This window comes from Mytilus trossulus, chromosome 5 (assembly GCF_036588685.1).
Source record: "Mytilus trossulus isolate FHL-02 chromosome 5, PNRI_Mtr1.1.1.hap1, whole genome shotgun sequence".
Lineage (NCBI taxonomy): Eukaryota > Metazoa > Mollusca > Bivalvia > Mytilida > Mytilidae > Mytilus > Mytilus trossulus.
Genome location: NC_086377.1, coordinates 26337965 through 26351391, shown reverse-complemented (window position 1 = coordinate 26351391; position 13427 = coordinate 26337965). Strand labels below are relative to the sequence as shown.

Genomic DNA, 13427 nt, shown 5'->3' with positions numbered 1-13427 from the left:
GTCGAGGACAAAAATTTAAATGACGAGATCTTACTTTTTTGTTTATTTTAACCAAGGATGCAAGACGACCCCTTAAGGGTACAATGGTCTTTTAGTGCAATTTGTGTTATTTTTTTGCGTTTGTTTTTTCATTATCTTGAAATCTAAACTAAATAGAAAGAAAGTTTAAAAAGTAAACGTGATGAGCAAGAAAAGTTCAACAGTTTATGAAAATAAGGAGATGTGGTATGATTGCCAATGAGACAGCTATCCATCAAAGTTAAAATGAAGTAGATGTAAGAAATTATAGGCAACCGTACGATCTTCAAAAATGAGAAGAAGAAAAAACATATCGTATGGTTGGCTATAAAAAAATAGGAACAATTCAATTGAGAAAACTAACAGCCTAATGTGTAACAAAACAATTTACAAAAAAATATAGGACAGACATGAACCAACAACAATCACTCAACTAACAGGCTCCTGACTGGGGACAGGAACATACAGATAATGGTTGAGTTTAACATGCTTGTGAGCGCTCACCCCTTTTAATGTGGAACAGCGGTGTAACAGTACAATGTAAGAACAAACAAGAAAAACCGTTAAAATGGCTTAACTCAATAGATGGATACAAATAAAAGCTTAGCATCTATCAAAACATGCAGTGGACGTGGACAGGTACTTGGATTAAGTGTAGAGACTTCATTAACAGTTAGAGAAAGCATAACTTTGTGCAATGCCAAATTTCAGGTATGATCGCCGACAGGCATTATAGAACCACATAACTTATAGTATGTACCAGAGTCTGTCCGTTTTGCCGTCATTTCGTCTTTGTCGACACACTGATACTAGTATTGATCTACTATCTGTAGGTAATGTATACTGTTCTTGTATTTTAATATGCATGCAATTATTGTAACTTAACAATTTCCCAAACAAAACGCAATCAAAATATCTTGTTTTTGTCCATCAGTATGAAACGATTGCATCTGTAAATTTTATCTTTGACAATTAATTCTAACAAATTGATTTGTACAAATGAATACTTCTCTTTCAAAAATTATTAATATATTTGACTAATTAGACTACCTCTTTTATGCCTCAGACTCTTATGTTCGTAAGGCTATAACGTTTCTGTATATTTATGAATACCTGGCTATTGAGTCTTTTGGGTTGAGTGTTATTGATGAAGGTAAATCCAGAAAAGCGCTGTAGACGCACAAAATTATCATTGTGTTATTTTAAGTTTGAATTAGAATTTAGCATATGTCTTAATGTCAGTTTCATAAATTTGAATAATATAAAAACGAGGCCTGCTAATTCATGGAATACTGTGACTTTCTCCTAGTGACTCAAAGTGGTGAAACAGTTATGTAATCTGTATTTGAGAGACATTATCGAAAACTAATCAATTTGTTTATAAATTGCTTTGCCACAATTTGAAACTTATTGACATAATGTTTTATGAAGCTGCATCTCTAAGATAAATTAAAAAAAACCATGAAGATTCAATAACTGTTTCATCCCTTTGAGTAAGAATGTAAATTCTAAGTTTTTCTAACGAGTTAAGCATTTGTTTCCCTTTTCATAAATATCACGCCTGTAATAAACTCAAGGGTAAAACCAAAAGGTAGGCATGACTTTGAAACAGACATAAAGTCAGAGGCAAGCTTTTTTTAAAACAACTTGTTTATTTATTTATATTTTTCCCTGGAAATAAAACTGCTAAAACTCCAATCTGTTTTGATTGAAATAAAAGACTTGCAAAGTGGCCGAGACTAATACTTTGTCTGCGTATTATAGTATTTAAAAGATCGCGATTAGCACTTTCTTGGTCAGTTTGGGAAAGTTTTCCTAATCTTTCGCATTCGTTGTGCCTGATGTAATCTGATTCATATAACAGATCCAATAACGGCACTGTATCTATCATTTTGATTAAGTTTACATAGTTCTTCTGTAGAACTTCATTGAGTGACATCTCAGGATTATATTCATTTAACTCAGTTAAGGTAAGGGTTTTTGTATTTGTTTGAGGTTGTATCGATAACTGAAGTTCACCCAACATTGTCTTTATGGCTTGAATTTCTAATTTAAGTTCCTGATACTGGGACTGTCGCATGCCTTCTTTTCCAGTTGTAGGGTTACCGATAGTTTCTTCAACTGACTGCAATCTTAAATTTAACTCACTCGGTGAGATATTATCGACTGGTAACAATGTTTCATTACTTCTGATACGAGATTCCGCTGTGTTGGTTATATTCGAACCATTATTGACCATCGAAAGTGAGACATCGCCGATAATATTTCTGGATTCATTAGCTGGTTTGAAATCGTTCGAGTGAATCGATATAGATTCTGCGTCATGTCTTATAGATTCTAGCATCTTTTTACTTCGAACATACTCCGGGTTAGGAGGAACAACAATGGTGTCGACCTGATCAATCGACGAAGCGCCAACGGGGTTGCTTTTTTTTCTTTTACTTTCGCATAGTACAGTCTCGACAGATGGTGAAAAGTCTACGATTTTACCTTTGCAATGAAGATTTATCCTGCAAATTTCGAAAATGCAAAATATTTGTTTGTTATTGGTTTTTTTGTTAAGTGTCCCTTTATCGTAGTTTATTTGAACAGTTCCATTATCCGATAGTCCAATCTGAATTACGTTTTTGCATTTGATTGGAATTTCATCGAAATGAATTACAGGAAGTGACGTAATATCATCATAGGTATCATTTTCTGACAGAAGGTTAACTGGATTAGACTGTGATATCGCTATTTTAATACTGAAATTTCTTGAAGGTTTACCATCTCTTAAGATGGGATCAATCTGAAAGTTTAATGCTTCCTTTCGTCTGATAGGATTTCCGACAAAGCAAACAGCGCAAGGATTGGGGAATTTTAAATTCGCCCATGTATCATTATTCTCGAGTTGTATATTTCCACCTGTTTTATTTGAAAAATTGTAACCTTCAGTCTCTGAAAAAAGAAAAAAAATATTTAAAACTTAATATATCATACTGGAACCTGGTGGAAAGACATAACACTGGCTGATATATGTATATGTGGGGGGGGGGGGGGGGGGGGTATCAAGAACTCGTGTTTCATACCGATGCACGTCTGGTGCATTCGTATGTTTTGGTGTTTAGTATGACATCCATTCTTTTGAATTAGTATGCAGGACTATATAGGAACAAGCCGATACCCCTTATTGAATGCTTAATTTGTTTCGCTACATTGAAGACTCATTGGTGGCTATATAAAGGCTGGTTTTTTTATTGTCTCTTTGACACGTTCACCGTTTCCATTCTCTTTTCTGAATGTGTATTTCCATTCTTTTTCCTGAATGTTTGCCATTAAAAGAGGTCACACCAAGCCTAGTATACTAAATAGTTCGAATGAATGTGTGTTGTTAATGTTATGTATGAGTGATCTCTAGTTTTATCTTTGCTTCTCGATTTATTGATAATTAATTAATGTCCAGTGTCATACATTTCATGCATATTCAGAACGTGTCGTAAAAAGAATTAATTGTCTTTTGACGTATAACGTATGTTTTTGTAGAGATTACTTACCTATTTCTACTTCCAGATCTCCAAATATAATATTAACAGTAACCCATACTTTATCATTCCTTTTAATTGTAACGCTAGACTCTTTGTCTGCTTTTGTTATGATTTTCCTTCCACAATCTGATCGTTTTATATTGGCAGTGCCCGTTTGTTTGTAAATTTTCGCACTTTGTATTACAGTCAATTCTTTCAACTTTTCCACATGGTTGATGTCAGGTATTGAAGCAGGATCTTTCGTGAGTATTCCAACTTCGGCATGACCCTTTCCATCAAAAGACAACTTGAGTTCTTTACCAGGAAATATTGGTTTGTCGACAACAACTCTGCCCCCTGAGACAACACTGTTCCATCTAGCTGTTGGGCCATCAACAATTATATTCCGACCGCACTGAGATGAAAATGAGCATTCTGGGACCTAAAATGAAGACAACAAAGTTCCTAATGATTCTTTTGATTTCTTTTCTAAGATTTCCGTACATTATTTTTACTTTATGGAAACCCGATAGATTTTGAATTGGGGCAAAACTGTTTGGCCAAAAATAAAATCTTAATTGTTTAAAGCTGCATACCTACCCACCTAAAAGGTACCCTACCCGAAAAAAAACCAGTGCATTTGAAGATAAAACGTATTATAGCTGATCTCTAGGGCGCTTTCGATATATGCCCGTATTAAATTGGTTTCAAGTAGAGTTCATCGATAGAAAACATTTTTTTGTAAAATACATGTAGTGTTAGTTGAATCATATTCAAAAAAGTGTGGTCCTGGCCATTGATTGACGACCTAAATTATCCTATTGACTGGGAAAGATTAGGTGAACGTTTGTCGGTAACAATCACTGCTCACTATGTTCTTGTTAAAGACACTGAATCTGTGGGAACACCAAAGGTTCTCAACACCTAAATAAAGCAATTCGAAAAACTAATCCGGAATGATACGATGTGTTGATTTATATCAATAATATCAATCAAAACACAAAGGTTATTCCTGAATAATTTTTCGAATTATTTTATTATTAAAGGCGTTAAGAACCTTTGGTAACCCCACAGTTTTTAAAATTCTATAATAAGTAAGATTTGAGCAATGGTCGTTACCGACAAACGTTCACCTAATCTGTCCCAGTCAATGGGATAATTTATGTCGTCAATCAATGGCCAGGACCACACTGTTTTGAATATGATTCTATGTGTTTTGTTACCCTCGGAGGGAACAAAAATAATATGATATAACTGTAAAGAAATTTTAGAGCATCACCTGGGTCTCTCAATGCAGCGTAAAAAATACACACAACCTCACCGCCCCTTAACAAAATAGCACTTTACAATGTATCTACCTACATGTATCGAAAACACGTTTCGTCGGGAACATTAACAAAAATAGGGTCAAAGACTTGAGCTAATGTAGATGACCAAAGCAGTGGCTGATTCAGAAATTTTCATCAGTTGGGGCCTATTGACTGCCCTCTGTCCCCCTTAAAAAAAAGCTTTAATCTGCCTCTGAAAAGTAAAAGATTTCAAACTTATAAGAATATAGCCAGAATCCGTGTTTGGTCAAAATTACTAGAGGAGCTGCATGAACCTTCGAATGCAAGTCAGCAGTATTCTAATGAATGTAATTAAAATTGAAATAATTTTAATGTCAATAAGAATAGACTACTGTAATGTGAGCCTATACTTCCGGGTATGAAAAATATTTTACAAAAAATCCAGCATTGGTATGAATGTATTGTCAATATAATGATACAAATTAATAAAAGCAAAAACACTTTAATGTGCAACACCTAAATAAATAACTTTCGTTTTATCTTGTTTAATATCAGGGTAGATGTAATGTACCAGGATGTTTGTTGAGTCGATCAGCCTGGAAATATAAATACAGTGTCAGCTGGAAGATTTATTTTAAATTTAATTTTTTGATTATAAAAGGTCTTTAATTTGTAACAGGTCACGTAACAAAATAAAAATAAGAAAATAACTTACAGCTACCGGATTAGGCTGTTCCAATGATTCAGCCATTGTTTCCAGAGGGTTTAACCACTGTATGACGTCAAACATGCACCCATTTCGGAGAATCAAAATTTAAATGTCTAATAAATGCATAATACACATGGCAGTTGGAATCTTTTTTATCTAAATATACACATCAACCTTGGGATATACATTAGTTTATATAGATTATAGACCATAGATTATAGACCATATATATATATTAGTGTTCCCGTTTGAATGGTTTTACACTAGTCGTTGTTGTGGCCCTTTTTAGCTTGCTGTACGGTGTGAGCCCAGGCTCCGTGTTGAAGACTGTACTTTGACCTATAACTGCTTACTTTTACAAATTGTGACTTGGATGGTAAGTTGTCTCATTGACACTTTTACCACATCTTCTTGCATTTATTAATTATGACGATACAGGAGATATATGATAAAAGTGTTGGTTATTTACGTCCAGTGGCAAATATTCCCTGCTAGTTCAATACGAAACAGAAGATATAAGATACGTGTTGGTTATTTAACCTCTAGTGGCAAATATGTCATACTCATTCATGACGATAGAGGATATATTAGAGAGGAGTTTTTGTTATTCTATATCTAGTGGAAAATATTCCATGATTTTTAGTGACGATTAAGGATATACGATAAAAGTGTTTGTTAGTTAAAGTCCAGTAGCAAATAGTTCATGCTTGTTTGTGACGATTAAGAAGATTTAAGATCAAGTGTTGGTCATTTTACGTCCAGTTGCAAATATTCCCTGCTAGTTCAATACGAAAAAGGAGATATAAGATAAGAGTTGGTGATTTAACGACCTGTGGCAAATATGTCACACATTCATTACGATATATGATATATTAGATAAAAGATTTTGTTATTCGATGTCCAGTGGCAAATATTCAATGACGGTAAGCGATATATACGATTAAAGTGTTGATTGTTTATAGTCCAGTGGCAAATATTTCATGTGTATCCTTGATGATAAAGAAGATATAAGATAATAGTGTTTGTTATTTAATGTCTAGTCACAAGTACTTCTTGCTTGTTAAAAGTGTTGGTTGTTTAACGTCCAGTTGCAAATATTTCATGTTTGTTTATGACGATATTGGAGATACGAAATAAAAGTATTGGCTTTTTAACGCTCAGTGGCAAAAAGTTCATGCTTGTTCAAGACGATAAGAGAGTTAAAATATTGGTTAGTTAACAACCAATGGCAAATATTTCTAATTGTCTATGACGATAAAGGAGACAAATGATAATAGTGTTGGTCATTTAACGTCCAGTGAAAATATATATTTCATGAATGTTCATCACGATAAAGGAGATATAAGATAAAAAAAAAAATAATGGTTATTTAACGTCCAGTCGCAAATATGTCATGTTTTTCATAATTTTAGAGGGGATAAAGATGAAAGCGTTGGTCATTTAATGTCAGGTGGCCAATATCGCATTCTTGTTCATGACGATAAAGGAGATAGAAAATAGGTTTTTGGTCATGTTACGTCCAGTGGCATATGTTTCATGCTTCTACATAACGTAAGTAGTGGCAAATATCTCATTCATGTCCATGATGACAAAGGAGATATAAAATAAAAGTGTTTGTTTATTTAAAGTCCAGTGACCAATATGTCATGCTTATTCATGACATTAAATGTTATATAAGATAAGTATCGGTTATTTTATGTCAAGTTGCAATAAATAAAGGCTTGTTCATGACGATAAAGGAAAACTAAGACAAAAGTGTTGGTTTTTTAACGTCCGGTGGCAAATAGTTTATGACGATTTTTATGCGGGATACTTAGTATTATATCAACGTCAGTCAATCCACAACGCAGTTACATCAAAAACAATTAAGACATCGCATCTTTTACAACTCTTTTACATGACTTTACGAAAAAAAGGAAGGGATAACCATTTCTTATTGTGAACTCTCAATTGCTTTGTAGTAGTAAATATTCCAGTAGAATTGTACAGTAATGTTGAATACATTTCTCATGTTATGAAGTATTCCGGAGCTTGATTTTTTCTAATAATATATCTATATATTATTTATAAATTGTGCAATGACATTCTACCGTACGGTGACCTATAGTTGTTAATGTTTGTGTCATTTTGATCTTTTGTGGATAGTTGTCTCATTGGCAATCATACCACATCTTCTTTTTCATATACAAAGGCTTCCAATTTTTGTCAGTCGTGTTTATGACTTTAGTAACCGTTATTTGAGGGTGTGGATAGGGGTCTTTTATTTCTGTATTCTTTAAATTTAAGCCCCGATGATTCTTCATTCTTTTTACTTGGGTCCATTTTTCTACTTTATATCCCCCTTATGTTCTCCACCTTTTACCTTTATTCTCCATTTTAAAACCCCCATACATACCTTCATGTATCAACATGTCGTAGTTTCAGTACTATCTTCTTTTTTCTCAATCATGAAAAATCAGCAAGAATTGGTTATACTTCGAAGTAACAGAGTGACTTTATTTCCTTGTAGGTTGATTTAATCTGAGTTTTTGTGTACAGTAATGTAGAGTTAAATAATAATTACTCCGTATATAACGGTTAGAACATAATTCATTGTTTTCTCTCATGTGTATAGTATGCATTTACACATTTGTTTGCTTGATGATTTATTTGCCATTTTCGTTTGACGGCCAGTTTAATAAACTTTGAGTAAACCAAGGTACCCGGAAAGAACCACGTGACTTGACGCTCGTTTTTCGACATCAATCTTCCATATGTTACACATGCATGCCGTGACAATATATTCTGTTGAACAAATTTACCTTAATGTTTTTGCAAAGAAATTTACCCAATAGACAATATAAGTTGATTGTTGCTGATCTTATTATGGCTTTACATCTTATCTGGACTTTGTCAAAGATTTAATTTAAATGTTTCAGTATTTTGTCTTATTTCAATTTAAATATTTCGGGGCAATCTTAAAGAATGTTACAGAAATACTAGTAGATTCTTGAATGTGCTAAAATTGGTTTGTTGGCCATATATGTCTTTTGTGTTTTTTGTTGTTGTGTTGCTGTCTCACTGTTGTATTAACTTCATCTCTATGGTGACTATAGTCGTTTAGAATATGCATGAAATATTTTCCACTGGCCATTTATGAAAGTATTATAATGTCAGGTAAATCATTAGGTAAAATAATGAAATTTCATTGGAATCAGATCAACGCCAAGCTACAATCAAAAAAGAAAAAAGTCACAATAATAATAATACAAATTGTTTTAACAATAAAAATGTATGTTACATTGCATTTTCTGGAAAAAGAATATCATGAACATGTTCCTGTTTACAATTTGTCAACACTTTCCTGAGCACGTGCTTATCCAATTTACGGACCATCAACATTGCCAGTAAGTCTCGTTTGGCATTTGTTGGGTCTACTTGCCACTTGTTTCGCACGTGCTGGTGATTATCAAAAGATATCATGTTCTCTTGAAAAAGATGGTCCGATAATGTCAATGGATCAATGCATATCAAAAGTCGAGAATAATTTTCTCTAATTTTCATCGCTATTTCACTTTCCGGAATTTGAGTATGGACTATTGACGATGAGCTCAATTTGTTTTTGATTTCGGATAGTCTACATTTCACGCATTCAAAGTCTTCTCTTATCTCTAACTTATCACAGTGTTCTTTTTCAAGTGCTTCGATTATATCAAATATTTGATCAAATTTCTCTTTCTGGCTTTCGGATTTTGTTCCTGTTACACTATGACTGTTTTCTTGGTTCAATCCGTTGGTTAAATTACTATGTGTGAGTCCATTAAGATTAGAACTGGGTATATTTTGCGAAGAAAAGTTTGACTCTAATGCTGGTCCAATTCTAAGACACGACAGCTTTACACGATAAAGCTCGAACAAACAATAGAAACCTCGGGATATATCGATGCCCGTGTTTGCGACAACTTCCGGTAAACTTCTTTGTTTCGTAATTACTTTATTGTCACATATTTCCACATGTATATCCCCTTCTGAGGAACAAACTTCTGGTGGTATAATAGTTACCGGTAGGTCTTCCAAACAGTGGATTGGTTTTAAATTGTTCATGAATATTTCTGGGTCATATTCACTGACCGCCATTTTGACAAAATAAACACTAGGTGGCCTGCCATCAAATTTGACTGGCGTTAGATGTAATTGGAGTTGGTCATTAGTACGAAGGCGGTGTGGAATATAACAAACTGTTGATGGGTTGACTGTCTTTAAATTGGCCTTAGACTTGGTTTCTGTTAGATTGACATTTTCTCCTTTTACCCGGTGGAAACACATATATGGGTTTTCTAAAATACGAGAAAATATAATTAATGACACGTGCATGTAGGCTTTGGTTGATTTATATAGGTAATATATATATATATATATATTTTAAATATTTAGTCTCATGAAAACCACTATAGATAGAGAATATCAAATTGATTGAATTTGAATAGGCAATCATATTTTGCGTTTGTTGCAAAAAGTTCTGGAGATATTCTTCCGCATGCGTTATTACAAACTTTCGGTATACTTGATTTGTTATTGGTACATATATAGTTCTAACGACAACACATTCTCATATCATTTATCTATGATCTTAAAAAATTATTTTCATGAATATCTACTAGTGAAATTAATATATAACAAGCGATAATATCAGATTATTACATGGCATTTTTCATATCGCATGTATTATCAGCCCTAGGTTCAATATCAGCACAAGAGCCGCATGGCTCGAGGGCTGATATTGACCGAGGGCTGATAATACATGCGATATGAAAAATGACATGTTATGATCTTTTTATCATATGCTTCAACAGTAGAGAAAAATAACAGATTCATATATTGATCCTTTTACGTGGTTCCCGAAAAGAAGTTAAAAGAGTAAAAAGATCACGGACGTCGGACTCAAAATTTGATACATTCAATATGAAATCTTTTTATCATATGCCTCAACAGAGAAAAAAAAACAACATTTTTATATGGACGAATCGACAAAATAATAATTCAACAATATACACAATGAACATTGTTTGGAAAAGTTAACTTTTTTAAAGTAACTATTTCTAAATTATGTTTCAGAAAATCTATTTATTTAATATTTTTTTTAATCTAATTTACTTATTTTACACAATATACTTTCCAGTATTCAAATAATTGTTTTGTACACTATTTTGTAATGTTTTTCACTGAAAATGTAGCATTAAGGTGTGTTTTCCGGAATTTGCCGAGTATCACCGAAATGCCATGTGATAACGTTACGGAAAGGCATGTGATAACAATCGAAGCATGTGATAAACTTTTCATATCAGCCCGCTAAGCACCAATTCGAAAAATATGGAAAATACTTTAATTTAATGCTATTATCATAATGTTATTTAGTCTAAGTATATGATAAGGAATGTTATTTTGCACTCGATAATATCAGCGAAATTATACGAAATACGCTCGGTTTTCAGTCGAAAACGCAAGTCACGTGGGTTGGAAATGTCTGTGGCAACAAACCACCGAAATTCCCTCACGGTCATCTGCTGTAAAAAGATTATTCCTACTATTTGTTAACACCCAAACTGCAAGAAGAAAAGGGTATTTGTTTTTTAGCGAAGAGTTTTTCCGATAAAAATATTTTTTTAATTTTTGGCCTTTCATCTCGACAACTATAACAGAGAGACTGATGTTTTACATATCAAAACTTAACCAAGTGTCCAGATCTACGAATAAGTCATTATGACCAAAATCGTCAGTCGATTCGTATTTTGGAGTTATTGTCCTCCCAAATTCTTATATTTTTGCCTATTATCTTCAAAAGTATAAATAAATCTATAATTGGAGTTAGTGACCTTTAAAATAAGTGTATGCCTATTATCGTGAAAACTATAAGAGAGAAAAATAATCTGCAGGATAATTATTATCTACAAATACTCCAACATGACAGAAGTTGAAAGTTAACTCTTTTATAGAGGTATTTCCCTCTACTGAAGATTTTTCTATAAAGAGGCCCGTTCAGTGTTATAGCGTCTTGTTTTATTTAATGTATACACTGACCTATTTGAGCGGTTATGTTACCAAACACAAGATTGGCTGTTATCCACGTCTTATTGTCAACATCTATGTTAGAACAACATTCCTGATTGTCTCGCCTGAACGTTACTTTTGAGCCGTCCTCTGAACAGACCACGTGTATTTTCCCACCAATTTTATGTACTCTGGTGGTCTGTAAATACTTGAATTCATTTTGATTTTCAATGGAAGAAACATTCATAAGTTCTTCAGGATCTTTGCAAAAAAGACCAAACTCTACATGTCCACTGCCAAAGAGGTTGAAAACAATTGTTTGGCCGGCTGTGATTGGCTGACATGTGAATAATCTACCACCAGAGTATGAAATATTCCATTCGGCAGTGTCTGCTTTGACCTTGACATTTTGGCCACAGATCTTGGAAAAATAACTCGTGGTCGACTAAAATTGAAAATCAAATATACATGTATATAAGCTAATTATTTTTTGTAATATTCATATTGGCAATATGCAAATATTTTTTGTAATATTCATATTGGCAATATGCAAATATTTTTTGTAATATTCATATTGGCAATATGCAAATATTTTTTGTAATATTCATATTGGCAATATACATATATTAATGATACAAAAATGTTGTAGTCAATGTGACAGCAGCAACCCAGTGTGTGACAAAATAAATAGTTAAAATCATCTTTCAAAATTATTAATTAATTTAACACCGAAAATCAACAGTCTAAGATCTGCTGGATTTTGTGTTCTTAATCCCAAAGCCTCAAATCGGTTGCATCACTAGAAATAAGGGTCAAGCTAACAGTCTAGTTGTGGTAGCATGTTGTTATTTAAATAGAAATTCAATTTGCGAAGATATACATTTTTTGTCATGTCCAGTTACGTATAATACTGATACACTCATGCATAAGGCCTTTGGAACGACAATTAACCCTTCGATTCTAAAACCATTGTTTACATGACAGGGATATGTTCTTCTCGTATATATTCTATAATGGTTTGATGCTAAACCCCAAACAGGTGGAATTATGCTAGAGTTTAACGTTATTGAGGTCTAGATCTAGAACTTGCATGTCAGTTACTGCTAGTAGTCCTGTGTTATTCTATGAATCATTGTTATTTGGGTTTGTTACTTTTGTTACCTATACTGACACGGGTACTGTGCGTATTGATGAGTGTTTGCTTATTTTACATTGGCTAGAAGTATAGAGAGGTACACAAATAGAATTGAGAATGGAAATGAGTAATGTGTCAAAGAGACAACAACACGAGCAGACAACAGCCGAAGGGCACCAATGGGTCTTCAATGCAACAAGAAACTCCCGCACCTTCAGCTGGCCCCTAAACAAATGTGTATACTAGTTCAGTGATAATGAACGTCATACTAAACTCCGAATTATACACAAGAAACTAAAATCAAACATCATACAAGACTAACAAAGGCCAGAGGCTCCTGACTTTGGACAGGCGCAAAATACGGCGGGGTTAAACATGTTTTTTGAGATCTCAATACAACACATGTTTAACCGGCTCATTTTTGCGCCTGTCCCAAAACAGGCCTCTTGCCTTTGTTAGTCTTGTATTCTTTTTATTTCTAATTCATTATATGTTTTGAAGTTTAGTGTGACATCCATTTTCACTTATCTTCATGTACATGAAGTACAAATTTAGGGGCCAACTGTAAAAGCCCGTCTACAGTTGCAGAACCTTCGGCTGCATGTTTGCTACTCTTTAATCGGATCGTTGTCTCTTTGGCGCAGTCCCCATTTCTAGTCTCAAGTGTATGTCTACATTCAAAAAAATGTTCAAATATGATTTCAACAATACATACCTTTCTATCGGCCATTTTATTAAAAAGTTTA

General features: G+C 33.5%; 2 protein-coding genes across 2 annotated transcripts; both read right to left on the bottom strand.

Annotated features, from left to right (window-relative positions):
- Window positions 1-1669: 1669 nt before the first annotated feature.
- On the bottom strand, window positions 1670-5650 carry LOC134717792 (uncharacterized). The gene is made up of 3 exons (XM_063580285.1): window positions 5526-5650; window positions 3552-3963; window positions 1670-2955 (listed from the first exon to the last, which is right to left on the bottom strand). The coding sequence occupies exons 1-3, from the start codon at window positions 5598-5600 to the stop codon at window positions 1670-1672; spliced, it is 1773 nt and encodes a 590-aa protein (XP_063436355.1). The 5' UTR covers window positions 5601-5650.
- A 3145-nt stretch (window positions 5651-8795) lies between these two features.
- Window positions 8796-13427, bottom strand: LOC134717791 (uncharacterized). Its single transcript, XM_063580284.1, has 3 exons — window positions 13397-13427; window positions 11577-11991; window positions 8796-9835 (listed from the first exon to the last, which is right to left on the bottom strand). Exons 1-3 carry the CDS (start codon window positions 13409-13411, stop codon window positions 8796-8798), a joined length of 1470 nt encoding a protein of 489 aa, XP_063436354.1. The 5' UTR covers window positions 13412-13427.

Coding starts and splice junctions, on each gene's coding strand:
- LOC134717792 (XM_063580285.1), bottom strand. CDS start 5,600: ATGTTTGACGTCATACAGTGGTTAAACCCTCTGGAAACAATGGCTGAA. Junction 3,964..5,525: donor AACAGCCTAATCCGGTAGCT/GTAAGTTATTTT, acceptor TCTTCATTTTAG/GTCCCAGAATGCTCATTTTC. Junction 2,956..3,551: donor AGATCTGGAAGTAGAAATAG/GTAAGTAATCTC, acceptor TTCTTTTTTCAG/AGACTGAAGGTTACAATTTT.
- LOC134717791 (XM_063580284.1), bottom strand. Junction 9,836..11,576: donor TAACATAACCGCTCAAATAG/GTCAGTGTATAC, acceptor CTCGTATTTTAG/AAAACCCATATATGTGTTTC.